Source organism: Perissodus microlepis, chromosome 11, assembly GCF_051167445.1.
Source record: "Perissodus microlepis isolate ML-2025 ecotype Zambia chromosome 11, ASM5116744v1, whole genome shotgun sequence".
Classification (NCBI taxonomy): domain Eukaryota; kingdom Metazoa; phylum Chordata; class Actinopteri; order Cichliformes; family Cichlidae; genus Perissodus; species Perissodus microlepis.
In genome coordinates this window covers 19283452-19302066 of record NC_140471.1, presented here as the reverse complement: position 1 = coordinate 19302066, position 18615 = coordinate 19283452, and the positions used below count along the sequence as shown (strand labels likewise).

The following is an 18615-nucleotide window of genomic DNA, read 5'->3' as shown; positions in this document are numbered from 1 at the left end:
AAGCACCAGCTGGAGGTGGCTGAGGTAAAGGCCTGGCAGAGCATCTCAAAGGAGGAAACTGCTTGCATGCTTGGCAGTCAAGTATTAAAAATAAATATTACATTTAAAATTATGTTAACGTGTCCTATTATTTTATGGGATTATGTTTAATCTCATATCTGTTAATAAAATACTTTTGTCAGACCCTTTGAATCAAAGCTGAAAGTCGACCCTTCAATCATCATCAATCATTGCTGCCATCCATTAAAAACAATGCCACGTGGATTTCTTTCTCTCCAAAGGACTGGCTTTGCCATGGTTTCATACAGAGAGGTCTCATAAACAGATGTTTAAATTGTGACAGTATTTGAACATACACATTATGAAATGACAGACAACTAAATAAGCACCAGTCCAACTGAAACCATGCTGTGTTTGTAAATATGCGCGTGAGTTGTCGTGTCCATTTTTCCAAAGTTTCTGGATTACAAAGTGCTGACAGCACATCGTCAGATTCTTAATGAATGAAAACTGAGACAAACAGTGCATTAGTAATCACCAGCTTGTTTCTTTATGATCACCACTCTGCCAGCCTCATCTAACTTGCAAATGAGACAGCAGGCATACACAATTATAGAAGCATTTCCCAAATAACATAAATATATTAGAACTGGTTAGATCGCTTCCTCCATGACCGGGACCCTGACAAGAAGTAGAAAATGGGTATAAATGAAAAAGCTGGGCTCTCTAACAATCTAATGTCTTTGACAGGTATCGGTAGCATCGTTGTAAGCAGGAAACTTTGCATGAACTCTCTTACTTATCTGCATCATATTCACCGATCAGCCACAACAATAAAACCAAGTGAAGTGAATAACATCGATCATTGTAGCACAATATAGCGCTCTGCTGGGAAACCTTGGGTTGTGGCGTTCGTGCAGATATTAGTTTAACATGTACCACCCACATAAAATTTGATGCATACCAAACACACCGACCATGGCAGCAGCAGCAGCAGCAGCATGATACACTCTACCACAAGGAAGAGTGCATTTCCACAGATTAAGGACTGCAAAAAAGAGCCAAAGGCACAATACGAGGAAGGTACGATTAAATTTTAAATGGCTTTATCTGAGTTGATTATTTTCCTCAGCAAAACCGTAATCACATTGGAGATCATCATCCAGGTGGAAAATTGGAAAGGTGGAAAAACTAGTACAAGAATGCATCTTATGACTTTAATAAAAGTGCAAATTATCCCAGACAGAGATAAAACCCCCAAATTAAAGAATGTGTCTTAGAGCTATGAGCTCTCCCCATTTTAGCCAGGCAAGTTCTTTGTTGTGGAAATTTTGCTCAGAAATTCAGAAAGGCCTCAATAAGTGTAAAAAAAATCAAATCGTGAGAGGCTGCTCTTGTCTCTCACCTTTGAAGCATTTGTCCATTTCGTCAGATGACTGGAGCCAGGCAGCCACCTTTGCTTGGCTGTTGGAGTTTAAAGGGAAAGCTGCGGCATGATGCACTGTGGACTGCCTTCGTATGGACAGGCACTGCAGTAACAAAGAGACCCAAAGGTGAGTTCAAAAACACTTTGGCTGTGTCATTAATTTTTTTCAGCAAAGGGAATTCACTTCATTAAATACAGCACATGGAATAATGATGCTCATGATGAAAAACACACGAGAATCATCTTTTTTTTCATTTTCATTTTAAACAGACCCGACCATTTTCAGCAACAGCATGCTGTGTGGCACAGTTATACCTTTCTATTAGGGGGTCCCTCGGCGATGCCAGGAGAGTTCGGGGAGGCATAATGGGGATAGAACAAGGACTTCTCGTTAGGGTACATGGCAATCTCATTTTGCCGATAAAGACGATGGTGACGCAGCTTGGATACCCATTCATCAAACAGCTCCTGAGACTTAATCTGTAGAGCAGATACCGCAATCAGAAAATCAGCACAAGGGCAAGTAAGATGGAAGAGGTGTGTCAGTGGAAAAACACACACACAGGTATGAAGTGAGCAGTTATTCCCTCTGGCACACATATATATCACATGAGGTAATTCTGAAGTCATTTTAATGATGGCATCGGTACCAGGAATTAAAAAGCAAAAACTTGGGAAAAAATGTTTAACCCCTTTAAGCCTTAAGCCTATTTAAGCCTGTAGGGATTCCCTTGTCTTTATTAGCCTTGTGGTTTACCTTCAGGTGATAGATGTTTTCCTCGGCATCAAGATCGATGCACTTGGCCTTCTTCTTAATGGCCATGACAGAGAGACCCACATCAATGCAACCATGCAGCTTCCCTTTCTCAATCTGTTGGATGAGACAGCTCTCAATGTTATGAATGCAACAGATGAAACTCAGTGCAAACAATGCATAAAATAATAATCCCCTTTTAGGCTGTGACGCGGCCCATGCGTAATTATGTGTGATCTGTAGGTAAAATACACAGTCTGATTGCTATCAACAATGAGGAGATTGAGAGAGAATTAGGGCCTATTGTATCTCTGGGCGCAGGCGGTCAGGAGCCTGACAAGAACATTAGAAAAGACATCAAGTGTCCTTTTTAATCTTCTGTAAATGATGAGCTCACACAGCATTCAGCCAGCAGCCTTTTGTACTCACATCAGCACTGCACTTGCCATACTTAAGGATACCCTTGTCCAGGAAAAAGTATCTCTGGAGGGAGAGAGAAGGACAATCAGCCAATGAGATACAACTGGACATGATATGCAACATCCCTGACAGCAAATCTAAAGTCAGTGTTATGAGGCTGAGGTCATGGTAGTCAGTCTGCTAAAATGTATGTTGTTGCAGTGGGATGTATGCAATTCCAGGCTATTGTCTTGCATCTGTCTTCCTTTATTACACTTCCTCTCACTCACTTGCAATATGTCTCTTCCACTCAATTTGTAAATGCAATTCTTGGTGCTTTTACTGTACATCAACAGAATCAGACTGTTGAAAGCACAGAGACCTAAAAAGCTCCGACTGCAAGTCAATACTAAATGTATACAACCCTAGTAACCAACAGGCCATCAGCTAATGCATCTGAGAGGACCACCAAGGTATCTAGGCATTATCCCAGGAAAAGCTTTCAGACAGAGTGTAAACAGGCACTGACCCTGGTAACATGTGACTCCTCTGCGAGTCAAATTATCTACTACATAAGCTCATTCAATTAGTTTAAAACACAAATGACTCGTGTCAGCAGATTTGCAGAGGCAAGTGCCTAAAAAGTGCCGTGTGAAACGAGGACAATGAAATGACGTTAAGCTGTCACTACTCTGAAAGATGAGTCACATGGGTCACACGAAGACCACACAGGTGCTCCATGTTACCTTGTGCCAGCCCTTCATTGGCCACTTTCTTCTTTTCATCATGTAGCCCTCCTGTTTCTGAGGCTCCTGGACACTGCTGAAGCTTCCTCGCAGGCCTTCCACGATTTCCCAGCTGTCCTGTTGGAATACAATGGTTTATGAGAACTCTGAGACGACAGACATCTGCACGCCATGCAAATGAAAGTTTCAGAGGAGGATTTATAAATGGAACTGAGCGAATCAACCACTCAGCAAGTGCCATAATAACACTCAAAACATATTATAATCTGTGGCTGCTGGAGTGATTTAAATTTGATGCCTCACTTTCATCAGTGTCAGTCAATCGGCGGGAGGCTCTATAAGTGGAAGATTAGCATTTTGTTTTTATAGATGTAGCCCTATGGAATAAGGTGTTCAGGGTGAAGTTATACAGACTTCTTTCCCCTCATGGGCGGGCATAGCAGATGGTTGCCCCTCCCTTAGCCTCGTTCTGCTGGAGGTTTCTACCTGTTAAAAGGGAGTTTTTCATTCCTACTGTCAACAAAGTGCTTACTCATAGGGAGTCATGTGATTGCTGGGGTTTTTCTCAGTTTTCTTTGTATTATCAAAAATAAAAAGCTTGTTATATAAAGCTTGTTGAGGCAACTGTTGCTGTGATTTAGCGCTATATAAATAAAAGTGAATTGAATTGAATTTACAAAATTAGCTTACCTGTTTAATCTCACTCTTCACTATAATAATAATTTCCTGAATGAGATTAGAACAGTCAAGCCCAAATCCCCTGCAATACAGAGATTAAGATGATATTTCATCACGGACTAATCCAGATAGCTTTGTTATGTGTTTCAGGAGTGAGAGTTCCAGGAACGCAGGATGAATAGTATAACAGAGGCTTTTGTAATACCGTTGTGGGCACAGAATAATTCATCATTTGTGAACTATTTCGCTTTTAGTTTCTATTAGTGCTGAAACAATAAGATGATTAATCAACAGAAAGGGGTCTATCATTCAAATGAGCCGATGTTATAGATTATTCTCATATGACTACTTAGCAGTAAGCCTATAAATAATAGTGGAATGGGCATGTAGCCAGCAAAAATAACCCAGAGGAACAGTAGTGGGCTGTGAAGTAGTTATGACGCAGTGACCTCAGTTGGTAATGAGACCCAAAAACAGTTTTCAACATATAGTCATTAGAAAATGATGCAGGTGTAAAAGAATAATTACATTTCATTAATTTTGTGCTGCTAAATTGACATAATAAGAAAAGCTGAAAACATTATGACGGGCAGTTTACACATCTACTGTCAATGTGCAACAAATTATTAGAAATAATTAACAAATTGACTCATAGTATATGAACTCATAATGCTAATGATGGCATATTACACCTCAGGCTTATCTTTAAATTATCCTACTTAAGTATAAATCATGTCTGTGTTACACCGTAGGAGGGACTTTGGGCACTTGGGAGAGGTTAATCCTTGCTTCTTGTGTCAGTGTGTCCCTGACTGTATAAAAACACACTGTATTAGTCAGAGAAACTGAATGCTGGTGGGTGAGGCAATCTAAAATAAACCCTTATATCTGAAGGGGATTGAACAAGGGCGTGGCCAGTGGGCTACAGTTCGACTCTCCCTCAGTGTTCGTCACAGCTCCAGGGCAGCACAGTCACACAGTGCGTCATTGTCACACACTGCCTGGACACTGTTCCTCAAGGTCAAGAGACACTTTGAGTAACAAGGCTCTGATAGGAGCGCCGAGAAGACAGCGTCGTTTCAGCGTCACACAATTATAAAGTGTGAATGTGTTCAGACTGCTGCATTTAGACATTCTTTTAGACATCATTTACAAAAACACTTTACAAATTAAATATTGAGGGTTTGGTTTGGAACAAATGGGAAAAAACGGTTACCAAGCTCTCTCTGAACGTAACTGAACCCACATAGCAGTGTCACGACAGTCAGAATATTTCCTTATTCAAAGTTTTTCTTGCTAACGAGAATGGGTTTTTTTTTGCCACTTTTTGCTTCCCCAGAGTGGTGAGCCTTAAGTGTCTGCTTGTCCTGTGGACAGTACTAGAGTAAGACTTTATTACTTTCATTTCCAAAAGGAAAAGGCTGTTTCTGGTAATGAAAAATTAATGAGTCGACAGCCTGCAGATAAACGCTTGAGGCAAATGCAAAACAGTTTGTTCATGGTGCCAACATCTTCTTTATGTGGTGTGTCTGAGAATTACTTTGGAGGATATAGTTGCAGTTTAGTCATTTAGAGCACTCCAATATCTTCCACATTTGTAGAAATACCCTGGTTTTATAGTGAGAAAGGGGTAGGTAAATCCTAATAAAAAAACGCCTCCTTTTAGGCAGCTTTTAGTTTTTGCTTTATGACATCTATAATGCAAAACGTGGCTAGATCTTATACTAGTATTATAATTCCTAGGAGGCAGAGAAAAATATCTGAGGACTGGCAGTTACAACTTTTTCAATTAAATCTTCATTATGGGAAAAGAAAATCCAGCCTTCCTCCCTTCCACATACATGACACCAGCGAAAACGTCTGTAAGTATAACGCGAGTGTTACCTGTCGGCTGTCATGTTTGGATGAAGAGCTGCTGTTGCTGCGCGACAGGGAGGAGATCTTCTGTGACATGGCTGAGCCGCGCTCCTCCGAGCTCATCTTGCTGCAGGTTTGCCGGGTCCAGGCTACAGCTGGTGTACAAAGAACATTACTCTAAGAGAAGAAGGAGTGGAGAAGAGGCCGGGGAGAGGGGGGTGGAGATGGTTTGAATACTTTACGAGCCTTTTAGATCCCACTGAAAAATACATTAGGCTATTTAGAGTGATCAGTTTTTCCATCTTCAAAAGCTACTCAAAGTTTCGCAGCATCAGCAAACAAAGATGACTGACAGGACTGGAGGATCTAACTTGGACTGCAGATGAAGAGACCACAGATTGAAATTATTCATATCGCACTATTTCAGCATTTAACAGCCACACAAATCCAAATCCTCTGCTTGAAGAACACTTACAGTGTAGAGCAACGTATTAAGATTTACTTATCGAAAGCATGAGCTACTGTCCAACCATGAAACTGGCAAATCTCATGTTGTATATGTTGTTTTAGCTGTTTTAGCATCTCTATCCCTGCTCTGCATCTACAAGCTGATTTGCAACCCACCTCCACCCAGCTCCTCTGACTCATCCTGTGTCTGAATTGATCAGTTATTTACAAGTACTCTGTGGTATATGGTGGGTGGGAGGGGGGTGTGGGGTGTATTGGTGGTAGAATGACGAGGAGGTCCCAGAACAGAGCACTAACACCAAGTATATAGACTCACCAACCACTTTATTAGGTATCTGTTAACGTGTTCATTAACAAACACACAGGCAAGTAACTATTAGCCAGCCATCACATTGGACCAACTCAGTGCATTTAGGCATGTAGATTGTTTAAACTGAGATTCAGAATGAGGAAGAAAAGTGATTTAAGTGACTTTGAGCATGACATGGTTGTCAACACTGGGATTTTACTCCAAAACCATCTCTAGGATTTACAGAGAATAGAGTAAAAAAGAAAAAATATCCAGTGAGCAGCAGTTCTTTGGGTGAAAATACCTTGATGATGCCAGAGAATAGATAGATTGCTTCATGCTGATAGGAAGGCAACAGTAACTCAAATAACCGCTTGTTACAACCAAGATATGCAGACGAGCATCTCTGAGTGCACAACACATCGGACCAAGCAGATGTGCTACAGCAGCAGAAGACCACACGAGGTGCCACTCCTGTCAGCTTAGGACAGGGAACTGAGACTAGATCTTGAATGGGCTCACCAAAATTAGACAGTGGATGATTAGACAAATGTTACCTGGTCTTTTGAGTATGATGTGACATTTGGATGGTATAGGATTAGAATTTGTCATAAACAACACAAATGAGACACAAATCCATCCTACCTTGTATCAGTTCAGGCCGATGTTATAGTGGCTATTTTATCAACACACTTTGGGCCCCTTTGTATCAACTGTGTATTTTTACTGCATTTTATTACCACAGACCACATCTTTTGATGCATCCTTCCAGAAATCTTACAAAAATCAAATGATCTCAAACTGATTTCTTGAACAAGACAATGAGTTCACTGTACTCAAATAGCCTCCACAGTCACCAAATGTCAGTCCAATAGAGAACTTTTTTGGATGCGGTGGAAAAAAGGATTGACAACCTGGATTTGCGGTTGACAAATCTGGAGCAAAAACAATATGCTAACATGTCATTGCCTTGTTGAATCTCTTACTAGACCTTGTATTAGCAAAGTGGACCTAATAAAGTGTCCAGTGAGTGTATTAATCTCCTTTTCAATAGTGCTCCTGATTGAAATGACAATTAAAGTTACTATTGTAATTGAAGTTAAGCTAAAATTCAAATCAAGCTGAATTTATACCTGCATTTACCTGTTGATACTCAGTATCATGTCTTTTTAAGGTGGGATTTCAACCTGTGCTTCATTATCTGACTAAATGACACTGAATGGGGGATGATATAACTTCACGCTGGTGGGGAAATGAAAAGACAAGAGTCACATGTGAAGACGCAGTCAGATGTGAGAACATCAGCGAAATTTAATACCATCACTTCAACTGAGTGTAAAAATTGTTGGGGCTTTTTAGGAAATAGCAACCTTCAGTCAACTGCCACACACAACACTCAGTCTAATTAACATTATGTGCCTGGTGTACCACATCAACACATAAAGCCACATTTTGCTAATGCAATGTGAGTGGCACTTTGTCATAGTATGGAAGGCTGATTAACAACCCATGCACACTGAGTGTTTGTGCAAACTCTACATAAAGCAGCAGGTCTGCTACAGCATTTCTGTATTAAGTGATCATCTGAGAGATTCCGTCTGAAATGCAGGACATTTTAGTGTTACAGCTGATTATGTCTTACACAGTACTTTTTCCAGTAAGTGGCATCTGCATGTTTTCTCCAAACATCCTAAAATCCCACAGTATTTGGGATTAGGATATTATAAAACCAAATCCTGACATCGTCTTAAATGCCGTGTTGTTGATTTGTTTACTGTAAATTTAACCACTTTAGCTCCAAACTATATGTAATGCAAAATAAACATGTTGCAAAAATATAAAAAGCACACTGATTGGTTCCTCATGCAGTTGTAGTTAGACTGCAAGAGAAAAAACATCTATAAATAATTACAAATTTCAGTTGTGGCCTCTTGGATTTAATAAGACATCCCGCATCTCCGTGCTAACTATGAGGCAACAACAAGGTTAATTGCATTACCTGCTCTGCATTTGCAAGCTTTGTGCAGCGTGATGGCTACAGCCGTGTGTGTTGGACAGACAAAGGAGTGGTCATCTGAAACCTGCAGGCCTGCACCACCCCTCTGTCTCCAGACCACAGGCTGTGGTTTACACTGACAAAGCAAGGTGTCCAAAATGCAGCCACAACAATGGATCAAAGTGGCTAGACAGACAAATACATGTATCCAACAGCAGGACAGTATGTAGCTTGTGAAATTTTGTATCTAAATTATTGCTGTATGGTGTTACTGAAACCTCCACAGAAAGAAATGAATCTATAGACAGACGTCATTTATAACAAATTAAATGTTATCTTTTTATCTGTGTGTTTATCTAGCCAGTTTATCCTTATCTTCACTGATTATTCATCCACTTTCCACAGATCACAGCAGCTATGCACAGGTCTGTAACACTGTCTGCCTTCATGGAAGCCTTTCATCTTATACAAAACCACTTCTCAGCCTTTCATCTGCATGACAGCAGTGGTAGATACTAGAGCTCCAATAGTTACCCTTTTTCAGTGAAGGACACTTGCTAAATTATAACATTAGGACATACACTACACTGTGACTGTGGTAAAAAATGTATTAGCTTGGAAGAAAACAGTGTTAGAGTAAGGCCAAAATTGAAGAACAATCAGAAACAGTATAAATTTTAAGGCAGATTGGAAACCAATTAAAAAAAGAAAGGGCTGTGGGTTACTGTGATTTTGTGCTCAGTGCAAGTTAGACTCAGCTGGCTTTTTGTCAGCTGTTTACATCAGTTTGCTTCTCCTTTACTCTCCATGCTCACATATGCTGTTTTTTAACAGCCAAGTTCACAGTAAAGTTGTTCTCATTTCCATATTTTTCAGTCAGCTTCTCTCGCCAGAGCAGCTGACCGTCACTGAGACAGTCACACTAAGGAGGCCCAAGATGCTGGTCTGCGCTGTCAGAGTCGTAATCCTGTTCACTGTGTGACAAAATCACAGCACACAGACCTTCGAGACAATGGCTGTGCTGTCATTTTAGCTTTACTTACATGTAAAATTACCCCTCAGAGAGAAAGTTGCTTTCTGTTCCTCAAAGCCCTCATACTGTGAGGAGTGTGGGTAGCAATCGCTTAACTGAATTTAAGCTGCTAGCAGTGAAGTTGCAACATATACAGAGCTCTGAGGTAGTTTGAGCTAAAACTTAAAATATAGCTTCTGTGGATGTGTGACACTTCCATTAATTCAAAAATATAAGTGTTAAAATATGCCTTCTTTAATTAAAACTCATAATTGTTCTCTAGTAGACACTTGATTAATAAAAAAAACAGAAATCACTAAAAAAACAAAAGAGCCAGGACAGGACTGGCTACCGAGAGGATGGCAGAGCGTGGTGGCCACTCCAAAGCATATTCCAGCTGTCATATGATAGGTCATCCATCTGCTGCAGGGCTTATTCTCACATTCACACCTACAGCTAATTTAGAATCGCCAATTAAACTCACCCTATTCATGTTTTAGGACTGTGGGAGGACACCAGAGTTCCCAGAGAGAACCCTAGCTGACACAGGGAGAAGATACAAACTGCACACAGGAAGCACCCAGATTGGATCTGAACCTGGGACCTTCGTGGAAGCCAACTGTGCTAACTACTGCACCACCATGCCATCCTAATATGGAGAAGAATATGGCTGTTAAGTTATAAACTTGGATGCTCAGCCTGATTGCGCAGAAAGATTGAATTATTTATGATCTTTCAGGTACACATCAAAATCATTGAGGCCCAACAATAAACCTGGTACAGAGCAAAGACTCTGGTAGTACAAAAGTACTGTGATTCTACTATGTGCTGATGTTCCTGTTCCTACATGATAACACTTGTAATTACAGTGTTTAACACAATTACAAAGCAAATTTTGATTCTGCCATTAGAGAATTCAATCAAACTGCTGAGGATTAGAGTGGTCAGATTATTTAATACCTAAGTATAAAACTTTAAAAAGAACTGATGGCTTGTTACAGACTTATATTGGCTTATAGTTCGTTAAAAAAAAGGAAAAGCCTCTACTATGGCAGGACAATGGTTAGGACCACTGCCTCACAGCTAGAAGTTTCTAGTTTTGAATCCAGACTGGGGCCTTTCTTGTGGAATTTGTATGTTTTTCTCGTGTCTGTGTGAGCTCTCTCTGGGTGCTCTGGCTTCTTTACAGTCCAAAGACATTCATGTTATTTTAATTGTGATTCTAAATTGGCAGTAAGAATGAACGACTGTCTGTCTCTCTGAGTCATCCCTGCAAGAGAACTGGATCTCACTCTATGACAGTCGGGATGAGCTCCATCTCAACCGCAATTGTGAAATGAATAAGTAGTGAAAATGGATGTATGGAGTAAAAAATATTATAGAAAGCTTGATTTAAAATATTGTAGAAAACTTTTAAGGTAGTCAAAAAAACATATTGTCAAGCAGCCAGGTAGTTTTTGTTTGTGGGAGACAAGATGCTAACCTTTTGCAATCAAAATGAAAATTACCTTTAAGAAGAATTATTACCATTGATGGAGCTGATTTAAATAAAATATCAGTATGAAGAAAATCAGCATCCATAACATCTTACATGTATATCCTGTACATCACAGCAACATCCCATTATTGACAAGCTGAAAAGAATAAAAATAAATATTTCCATATATTTCCATTAGATTAATTTTTAATAGGATTTTTTAAAGTTTTTTTTATATATATTACACAGTATATTCTCCAATATTACAAGTGAAATTTTCACCAATATTAATGTCTCACTAATCATTTCATTTTTCTATATGAAAACATTACAGATAGTGTGACTAATAATGGTAAAATAAGTTGGATAGAGCTAAAAAACACATAGAGCTATATCTGAGGATGCAGGGTTATTATAGGTCTACAAGACAGCAAAGGTAAAGTGAGCCTACCAGAAGTTCATTGATTTATAGAATGATATAAGCAGTTGTGTACAGCCTCACTGCGACTCTTTAGTGGGTCTGCATGATAATGTTTAAAAAAATCCTCAAACACAAAAGGCTAAATGAAGAAGTGACTAACATCTATTGAATATTTCAGTATGGGTGGGTGAGTCCCACAGTTGTTCTGTAATGACAAATTAGCATAACACTTCAGTGAGACAGATGTCTTATGACCTTTACTGGCTGTCCTGGTTTTCTTACTCACAGACTAGTCTTGTCTAGGGATGGGTATCGTTTAGGTTTTATCAGTACCAAACCGGTACTTTTGAAACTGTGCCGGTGCTTAAACGGTGCTCGAACCGGTGCTTAAAGAATGGAGAACACACACTTTGTCCAAAACCCTCTCATGTTTAGCTGTTTTTTTGTAAAAAGATAACAATGTTAGCCTTTTCTGCAGCTAGAGGGCATATATGGTATCACTCTTGGCTGGAAGCAGTGCTTAAACAATGGAAAAAACACAAACATCGTCCAAAAACCTCTCATGTTTAGCTGTTTTCCACTTTTTCTTTGGTCATTTTAGCCTTTTTGGCCAGGGTGAAGGGAGTATCTGCCATCAAACAAGAAGACAGCTGCATGTAACTACGATGGTGTTTGCTAGTTCACCTTACATGCATTAATGTAATAACGTGGTTAGCCTACTCAACGTAAATTACACACAAACAACATTAAGCTACTCACGCAGAGAAGAACGGCTGCTGCTGCCATCATCATCCGTCATCGTTTCTGCTACACTGGCAGGGCTAGGGGCCAGGACTGTACTCCTCCGGTTCTTGGGGGATGTTGCTGACTCCGGGTCCGATAACAGGCACCACCCCGCAGTAGATGTGCACGGTGTGAGGTCTCGCAGCAAGCTATCAAATACGGTGCATTTCTCAGCTTTTAAAAAAACGCTATGCGTCGCCAGGTGTTTCATCAGATTCGAGGTGTTACCTCCTTTGCACAGTATCACCTTAAAGCACTTGTTGCAGGCTGCTGAGTTTGCATCTTTTGCTGTGAAGTACAGCCAGACTTTTGACCGCTTCGCCTTGGGCATTTTTAATCTGTAGCTCTGCTCTACGTACCTGGGCCGGCCTACTACGCTTGCAAAGGTAAAATGATTGGCTAGAATCCAATGTATGTATATGACATCTCAGGAAAAAGCACCGAAATAAAGCACCGAAATGTGCGCTGCTTTTCGGTCTGGTTACTACCGTTTATGTTAGAACCTACCGGTACCCATCCCTAGTCTTGTCTTACTGTAATATGGGGGTGTTTTTGCCCATTACAGGATGGTGACATAGAGTGCAGAGCAGAAAGGAAAGAAAAATAGATAGGGGGGTGGCATAGTTTAGCCTGCAGCCAGCAATTTCTTTTCATCATTTATGAATCTGAGTAACTGCTTAGGCTACGAAATGCCAAAAAAATATGAAAAATGTTTTATCGTCTACTTGATTTTTGTAACTCAACGAACACACACGATGAGCTAAAACTAAATAATAAAAGCTTGGAAAAGTTTGGACTAGTATCAGCTGCATAACACACAAAGATGCTCAAAGGCAAGCACATTCATATCACAATTAATCGTGTGATTAATAACACAAAATAATCATAAATGTCAGCAAGTGCTTGATAAAACACCTCCCAAGCTGTTGAGACATAAGCCTTTCAAGGCCCTTGTGCACTGTTATGAAGCCCATTCTCTCTCTTTTTTTAATTTAAGGCGTACCAGAGAATTGTCAACAAATCCTTGGTCAGCAGTAGGTTTCAAATTAAGTTATACATGGTTTAATGTCCCTCTAAGCTGCACTAACCACATTGACAGAAGCTGAAAGCCCTTTATTGTAACTCATCTGCAGTTCAAGTTGCAGATGTTCCTCTGTCCTTTCACTAAATCCAGTCTGCCAATGAGGATGACATGCATAGCAGGCTTTTAGGCATCATTAGGATGTGACTCACCAGAATAAAAGACTCATGGGTAAACCCCCACAGAGCAGCTTTGTTAGAAAATAGAGTCGTGCTTGCAAAAATGATAGCACTTAAGCTCATATTAGCTGCTGATCCATCACAGTAATTCAGATGTAACAGGGTGGGGAAAGACTCCCTCATCTCAGAAGTGAACTTTAGAGTGAGATTCATTTCACAAGAGGCGAGACGCTGCTGGAGTTCAGTAAATACCAGCAGGAAGAGCGTGCTTAAAATTGCTGAAGTGGGAATCACAACCCCAGGTTATTAACGTAAATATCTAACAAGCCAATCATACGACAGCATCTCACTGCATTTAGGCTTGCAGACATGATCAAGATGACCCTCTGAGTTTCAAACTGAGCGTCAGAAAGAGGAAGAAAATGGCAGTTTAATTGCCTTTGAATGTGACATCATTGTGGCTGGTCTGAGTAATTCACAACCTGCTGATTCACTGAGATTTTTCCACATAACTATCTCTAGGTGTTACAGAGAACGGTCTGAAAAAATATCAGTCAGCAGCAGTTCTCTAAGAGAAAGTGCCTTGATGATGTCACTGATGATGTCACTTCCAAAGACCACAGTAGATGTGACTTGTTCACTCTAAGAACAGGAAACAGAGGCTATAATTCACATGGACTTACCAGAATTGGACAGCAGAAGACAAGTCTTTAATTTTATTCAATAAAACCAATGGCCTCTCATTCATCATGGGCTGAATCTAAACTGATCATTTTCTTGTGAGAGTGGCTGGATCACAAAAAATGAACTTATTAGAAGAAAGTCAATGTTGATTTAGAACTGGTTCAAGGGTAAACATCACTCTTCTCTCTTGTCTTTTTTGGCTCTCAAACAACCAGCCTAAAGGTTATAAACTGCCTCTGCAAACACAACACACCCAACATGATGTTGCAGTAGCTACTTTATCCTTGCAGTCCACCAGCTTTTTTTCCGGGAGCTTATCCCTCCCAGTTAAAAGCACTCTGAAAACAATACAAAATCTGGCAATAACTAGACACTTATTTATCTTTCTTCTAATTTTGTCCCTCTGACGATATAACTACAGGCATACATCAAAATGTATTTCTATTATTCCCTTTTATGTATTTTCCTTAGAAAGATAGACCTTTATCTGATAGCTGACAAAGGAGGCACACTCATTTGTTGCATCTGAAACTTACCACCTTAATAACAGTAATCATATTACAGCTGCACACTGCCCCACTGGGATGATGCCACTTAGGCTTTATTTTTTATTGAAACACAAATGAACAATGAGAGGAAATGAGAAACTGACATAAATGAAGCAAAAGTACTTTTACATCTACATTTTTCTTTGATTTGAATGATGTAATGTATCGCAGATTTAAAAAGAAAAAAGCCTATAAAATCAATACACAGATTTAGAATAAAATTTTAAATTAACAGGATGCTGACCCCTATTTTAGTCTTTCTGCTGAGAAAAAAACCTGTTGCTGGCTTTAGTGTCATAGTTATGAAGCATATAAATAGTAATAATTATACAGATCAGTTATATTGATAGGAATATTGACATTATTTCACAGATACCAATGCCATTATTGATTTTTCTTATAGGTCTGGTTCTGTATAGATTCCTTTATAGATTCATGAATAATTTTCTCTTTGGAACAAAAGAGGCCATCACTGGTTAACAGAAGCAATGCACAGTCTCAACACTATATAAAAGAGTAAAGAAGGCTAGCATGTGACTCATGGACAGACGCTTCACTTCTTTGAGTTTGGTGTCAAGTGCAAAACATATCATTGATGAAACAAAGTCATAAGCTGGAAGGCAGGATTCAAAAGAATCAAATGAACCAAAAGAATTTGGTTCTGATTAACAACTGGAAACTGTTCTTGATTGTCATCACAGTGCACATCATCTACCACTGAACGGAATAATCACACTTGCTAAAATTTCTGCTATTAACTTAAAATTCAAGGCATTAATATTCAACGTGAATATTCAAGCATTCCTTTAACCGTTGATGCTTATTTTTCAGAGAGATCAGCCCACTAGTACCCTTGTTTACTTCACTGAATGAATCTCACTTCATGAGGTAGAGAACTCTCTTTATTCTCCAATCTGTGGTTTCTCACACATTTGAGTCTGCAATATTCATGAAATGATAACACATCATAAAGCTGTGCTTTCATAAGGAACTGCAGAAGAGAAAAAACAAATAATTCAAATCTGAAAGACTATTTCAGAGATCGTGATGTTGAAAACTGCTTAGAGGTGCAGGCTGGGTTCTTCAATGGGATGCAATCAGAACAGAAGAGCAGAAGTGACAGCTCCTATCTCAGTTTTCCTGTTCAAGTTGTAAGAATTATTTAGTGAGAGCATGAACAATTGCACAGAAAACAGAATATGAAATTTTAAAGTTTCTCTTATACACGTTACTGGTGTATCGCCCAATGGTGCAGGCATTAAGGTTGCACGACTGGGCACCATTAAATCACCATTAAATCCTTGCATGTCACTTTGCGTAGACTTTCTATCTTTAGATGTGTTAGTGTGAGCAAAAGTTGACGTAACTGATGTGAAAGGGAATAGACACATACAGAGATTCCTTCTTTTGCGGCTTTGACCTTCTTATTCCCTGTCCTAATTCTAAAATCTTCTTCAAAAATTCTAATTCTAATCTCACTACTTTGATCTTCTTAGTTACTGCTGCTTTGCCAAAGTAATTTAAATTTCTTGAATTTTCTTAATTACTTTTACATCTTACTCTGTAACATCAGTGGCCACAGATGTCACAGCAAAAGAGCAGGCAGTCTGCTTGTTAGGTCTGATGTAATTAGCAATTTCAGGTCTAAATATGTCTTTAGTTGAAAATGGTACAGATTCTTTCAGAGCAAACAAAGTGAGCAGTGCAGTGTTTGCCCAGATGCTACAGTCAAACAGCATTCAGGCATTAATGAAGAAGAGGATTTCAAATGCTGAACAGATTTAAGCTAGCTAGCATGTTTAAGTCTAAAGCTAAGATATCATGACTTAATTATGTCTAAAAATGATAATAACAATTTCTACACTGTTCTGTCTTTGGTTGAAATCTAAGATGAAAACTTAGATACCAGCAAAGCTTTGAAGGAATAGGAAGTTAAACTAATTGATATTATGATCTGTCACCCAGTGGCTAGCTACAGAGATATCATTAGGCTAAGATAAAGATAGCAGCACTGAACATTTGGTGGTGAAGTTTGTTTTCAATTAGAGCCCATCTTAAGTGAGAGTCAGTGAAGAGACAACAAGGGTAAACTGGAGCCAACAGTATTTTAAGTGTACATTATTATGACTTTTTAAACACTTAGTTTAAAAATGTGCTGCACAGGAATAGCGCTAATGGCTGGAGACGTATGAGGAAACACGACTATTCATAATAAGGGACACAGCAATGCAGCTTTTTAAAAGATGAGAGTTTGAGCATAGATCTATGCTTGAGCCAGCATCGGATCGCTGATAGGTCATAACTATCTGAACTGTAGCATGATGAAGATGATGATGCCTAGCAACAGGGCTACTCTGTTGCTTAGCAATGCGGAATAGAACCCCAAAATGAGACCAGCCCTCATTCAAATGACCTCAAACTCACTTGGGTCCCCAGCTCTGCTGCTCGTTTGGCCAGGTCTCTTTCGGAAAAAAAGAAAAGAAAATTAAAATCAATAAAACTTTAAAATTGATAAATAAAGTATTATAAATACTCGGTCAACTTTAAAGTTTTAGATGAATGATTGTCAAGAACACGCTCAATTCCTCAGTTTATCAGTAAGAGGAAAGACTGTGACGTTTAGGTTCAGTAATTAATCACCTTACTTATGTGATCTATCTCTTCCCAAGAAACTTAATCAGTGTAAATGTGAAAAGGGTGAAAGCAGTCCTTCTTCTTAAATTGTCTGCAGATCAAGGGCTCTACAGAACTTTATATTTGTTTTATTTATTCATATATTACCTGATTATTCTCAGTATCCCAGGTTATCATGGGAGCACCCAACAAGCCATCAGCATTGTGGACTGACACAGAAAGAACACTAGTTCATCCCAATATATTGATATTATTCATTCTCACAGCTCTTGACCCTCCAACATGGCAATGTTTGCCAGCCCACGTCTCCCTGTGTGTGAGCCACACCTTTTCCTGAAAGAGGCGCGCATACAGTCACGCCTGCTCCTGATCTGCTTTAAGGAGTCGTGGTGAAAGGTTGCCAAGGCCACAGGGAGCTGCTCCAAAAAAAGGGATCACGGTGCTGAGCTTAAAGTGCCTCTCCACTATCTGCAGTATTACATTTTCAGGAGTATGAAGCAGAAGTGTGAAGCTGTCACTGCTCATCACCCTAAGAGGAAAGCTTTGTAGAGCTATTTTCATGCTAGAAACACAGCCACCTTTCTCATTCATGCCTAAAACTGCCTGACACGTCACAGGCTCTGTGTCACACTCTCAAAACTACTACACCGCATCCTGTTAATCAGCTATAACCTCGGTGCACCACCTACGCTCCAACATCCCCGTAACTCCCTCACTGTCTCTTTCTCTTGTCAGCTCTGAGGGTGACAGAGGTCCTTTCCTTTGTTGTACTCTCAGTGTAAGGGAGCCAGACAGCCTCATAACTCAGCACCAGCCTATTAGAATGCAGAATAGCTGCAGCTTGGTTCAACACTTGCTGATAAGAGAGGGGAAAAACATAGATTGGCTGGATTTCCGGGCCCAGAGAGCTCTTTATGATGTATCATGTAGCAACTTGCTTGTCAGGTGATGCAGCTGTTGCTTCCCCAATTAAAGATAACAGTAGTTATGACTCTCATGGGGACAAAAAACAGGTTTAATAAAGAGAAATCACAAAAAGCTAAATGAACATCTGCACTGCCACAAGCCACCTCTTAGACATTGGAGTGACGATATATTTAGACATGGCATCGTCTTCCTTTACCTTCCATTTATGAACAGACAAAGACTAAGTGTCTGACTGAGAGGAGTTACCACATTTTGAGAGATTTACTTCATGCACGAACTACATCAGGACAGCACAGATGAGTCCCTCCCTGATTTT

General features: G+C 39.6%; 1 protein-coding gene across 3 annotated transcripts in view; it reads right to left on the bottom strand.

The window, feature by feature from the left end:
- Nucleotides 1-18615, bottom strand: part of osbpl3b (oxysterol binding protein-like 3b) — a 39432-nt gene that overhangs the window by 15990 nt on the left and 4827 nt on the right. For 2 of the 3 annotated variants that reach the window (XM_084943218.1, XM_084943220.1), the window contains exons 2-7: nucleotides 5888-6037; nucleotides 3326-3442; nucleotides 2610-2663; nucleotides 2184-2297; nucleotides 1742-1906; nucleotides 1406-1529 (exon numbers count right to left, since the gene is read on the bottom strand). In XM_084943218.1, coding sequence (XP_084799344.1) covers nucleotides 1406-1529; nucleotides 1742-1906; nucleotides 2184-2297; nucleotides 2610-2663; nucleotides 3326-3442; nucleotides 5888-5983 — 670 coding nt within the window. In that variant the 5' untranslated portion in view covers nucleotides 5984-6037. The remainder of the gene's footprint in view (nucleotides 1-1405; nucleotides 1530-1741; nucleotides 1907-2183; nucleotides 2298-2609; nucleotides 2664-3325; nucleotides 3443-5887; nucleotides 6038-18615) is intronic. The other variant, XM_084943219.1, reaches the window with a different exon arrangement.